We start from the raw sequence: 3532 nt of genomic DNA, 5'->3' as shown, positions 1-3532 counted from the left end.
ATGGCTTCTTTTTCTTCAATGCCCGTAACTTTTGCAGGTTTTTTGGTGGGTTTGATCTTATTATCCAACCGTTGTTTGTATGCTAATGGATGTTATACGTCCATCATCAGCTTCGGTGACTCGCTTGCCGACACCGGTAACCTTAAACACCTCTGCTCCATATCCAACCGAGTGTTTTCAGTACTTTTACCTCCTTACGGCCAAGACTATATCGATCAATCCATCGGCCGTTGCTCCAACGGCCGCCTCATCATCGACTTCATCGGTAACTTCTCAATCTTAGACGTTGACTGAATCGCATTGCCCAAAAATTGAAACAAGTGAATATATGAAAACTTATATTAGCGTTAGGAATTAGGATTAATCATCAATGATAATAATGTGTAAATGAGCCGAGCTGCTCACAAGCTACTCGGGACTAGCTCGTGAAAATGCTCAATCGAGCCGAGCTTAAACGAGCTCGAGCCTAAAAGTAAGCTTGTTTAATAAACAAGCTCGAGTGCGAGCTTCCCTTAGGCAGTGTGTAGTGGGCGGCAAATATGGGGGTGACAACTGACAAGGGCGAGAACACTGCACCCTTAGGCGAAGTTGGGGGGAGGGGGCAATATAAACACGTCGACTACTTGTGTGATGGTGTGTGATAGAGATGCTGACGTGGAGATCAAGTATAGGCGGGAGGGACGATTTTTGGGATACAACACCGCATCCTGGGCTACAAATCGCCCCCGTGGCTACGTGCCAAAAATCCAACCCTCCCCCCCAAATATTTTTTGTAGCCCTCCACTTGGGGGCTATAAATTAGGGGATACCTGACATGTGACGGCCTAGTCAGCAAAGGGGTGTAATGGTTTGTATCCCCATCACATCACCACGTCATCTTTATTTTATTTTCTTTAAATTTGTTATTTTTTTAATTTGACCGTTGGCAACGGTTAAATAAATAAAATATTAATTTTTCTTCAACATTTCCGGCGACAAATAAATTCCCCCCGGGGGGGGGGGGGGATTTATTTGTCGCCGGAAATGTTGAAGAAAAATTAATATTTTATTTAGGGGGGATGTTCTCACCCCTTACCGCCTACTACACTTAGACTTATGGAGCGCAAGACAGCTTGCAAGCCTAAACGAGCCTGTCATTTATTTCATTTGTATTATATATATATATATATATATATATATATATATATATATATATATATATATATATATATATATATATATATACTTTTTTGAAAAAATAACTAAGTAATATGTATTATGTCATATACAAAATTATAATTGAAATGCGTATATGTATATATATATAAAATAATTAATAAATTGTAAATGAGACGAGCCCTAGCCAAACTCGAGCTATAGAAATAAAGTTTCAAACGAGCCGAGCTTGAGCCTAGTCGAGCTCAGGCTCGGCTCATTTGCATCCCTAACGAACGGGTCATGAACACATAACCGAAAGCAATTTGTGTCGGTGTTTGTTCATTAACTTTCTGAACGAACGTAAACGAACATAAACAAACACAAACAAATGTATATTAATTTGAAAATATAAAAAAACATTGTTAATACCAAACGTTACACATGACCATTCAAAAGATGAATCAGATTTAACTTAAAAAATACTTAACATAATAATAATAATAATAATAATAATAATAATAATAATAGTCATTATTATTAAAAAAAGTTGTTAAAGGTCTAAGTTTCCTAAGTTTAATACTTGGATATCAAGCTAGAAAATATAAAATATAAAATATAAAATATAAAAAGCCTTTAATGAAGGAACATAAATAAACGAACACGATCTTTGTTCACGTTCATTTGTTGATTAAACGAACGAACATAAACGAATTTTCCGTTGAAAGCCTGATATGTTTGCTAAACGTTCGGTTTGTTTACGGCCGTAAATATGTTTAAATCAGCATACCTATCTAATACCTGTGTAATTATTACAAGTTACACTTATTTACACAGTTTTTGTTCCTTTTCCTCTGTTTATGCAGCTGAGCGTCTAGGCTTGCCATTGATACCACCATTTCTGCAAGACAATTGGAATAACAACATGGTGACATTCAAACACGGAGTGAACTATGCAGTTGCAGGTGCAACAGCATTGGATCCATCAGTTCTTGAACCAAAAGGAATTGTAAATCCAATGACAAATGCGTCTTTAGGAGTTCAGTTAACATGGTTTAAACAATCACTTCCTTCCATTTGCGGCAGCCGTTCAAGTAACCGATATAATTTTCTTATTTCAAATTTAAACTAATCTGTTTTCTTATATAGTAACTGATTATAAAATTTATGACAGACTGCAGAGATTTTATTGGACGATCTTTGATCCTTGTGGGAGAAATTGGTGGAAACGATTACAACTATCCAATTCTCGAGGGTAAAAAAATCGAAGAGGTTGAATCATTAGTTCCTCCTATTATTGATACCATCATCTCAGCAGTCACTGTAAGGAACAATGTTATATTATTATATTATTAATTATCTTATTTATGTTAAAGTTCTAACTTTGAATTACAGGAGTTAATTGAAATGGGGGCTAAATCATTAGTTGTCCCTGGAAACTTTCCGATTGGATGTTCTGCATCATATTTAACAGTTTGCGGTTCAGAAAACGAAGAGTATGATCCCAAAACCGGCTGTCTCGTTCGTTTAAACCAGTTTGCTGAATACCACAGCAAACTATTGCAAATAAAACTAAAGCAAGTTCAAGATCTTCATCCTGATGTTAACATCATCTATGCTGATCATTACAATGCTGCCATGGAGATCTATCTTTTCCCATATAAATATGGTAAATAAATAAATTCGAGGTTGATGAATAATAATAAATAATAACCAGTTTCATAATTCGTACCTACGATATCAGTTAATACCTGGTTAAATTTTTAGGGTTCACAAATGGAGCTTTGAAGGCGTGTTGTGGAGGCGAAGGGCGGTATGGTGTGGACTTATCTGTGGAATGTGGAGAGACGTCTGCAACCGTGTGTGATGACCCGGATACGTATGCTAGTTGGGATGGAATACATCTAACCGAAGCCGCGTACCGAATTATTTCCCAGAATTTATTTTCTACGCCTCAATTTAATTCATTGTGTTCAACTTCAGGAGTTGGATTATCAGCTTCTATGTAAGTACTTCGTATGAAATATTTGATAGTAGTTTTGTAACAGTAATTTATAAATGAAAGTAATTTGACACTCATACCATTTTGCATTAACACGAAAAATACCAAAATGGTTGGCTATTTTATATGATTTATATCTTCATTTTTCCACTATTTTACACATCTGATCCATTTTTATTTAAATAGATACTGATATATAGGTGGTAAAATGGGCGGGCCGGGCTGGGTTCTGTAACCGCGTCGAAACAGGTTTAAGTCAAACCGGGTTAATGCCTAAACAGATAGTTGTACAAAATTTCAAATGGATTTTCGTCAAAATGGGCTGGGTTATAACGAGCTCTTTGCCATTTGTGTGCAAACAGTTTAGGCAAAGTTGGAGTGATGAATATTGAACAA

The 3532-nt window shown here is 36.1% G+C and overlaps 1 protein-coding gene across 1 annotated transcript; it reads left to right on the top strand.

The window, feature by feature from the left end:
* On the top strand, window positions 1-3244 carry LOC143624794 (GDSL esterase/lipase At1g28580-like). Its single transcript, XM_077095328.1, has 5 exons — window positions 1-265; window positions 2001-2228; window positions 2309-2457; window positions 2530-2803; window positions 2902-3244. Exons 1-5 carry the CDS (start codon window positions 1-3, stop codon window positions 3141-3143), a joined length of 1158 nt encoding a protein of 385 aa, XP_076951443.1. The 3' UTR covers window positions 3144-3244.
* The last annotated feature ends 288 nt before the right edge of the window (window positions 3245-3532 follow it).

Source organism: Bidens hawaiensis, unplaced genomic scaffold (assembly GCF_021521415.1).
Source record: "Bidens hawaiensis isolate Kalapana, Puna unplaced genomic scaffold, B.hawaiensis_p1.1 tig00003961_1, whole genome shotgun sequence".
Taxonomy (NCBI): domain Eukaryota; kingdom Viridiplantae; phylum Streptophyta; class Magnoliopsida; order Asterales; family Asteraceae; genus Bidens; species Bidens hawaiensis.
The sequence above is the reverse complement of the archived record's forward strand: the minus strand, read 5'-3'. Positions and strand labels throughout refer to the sequence as shown.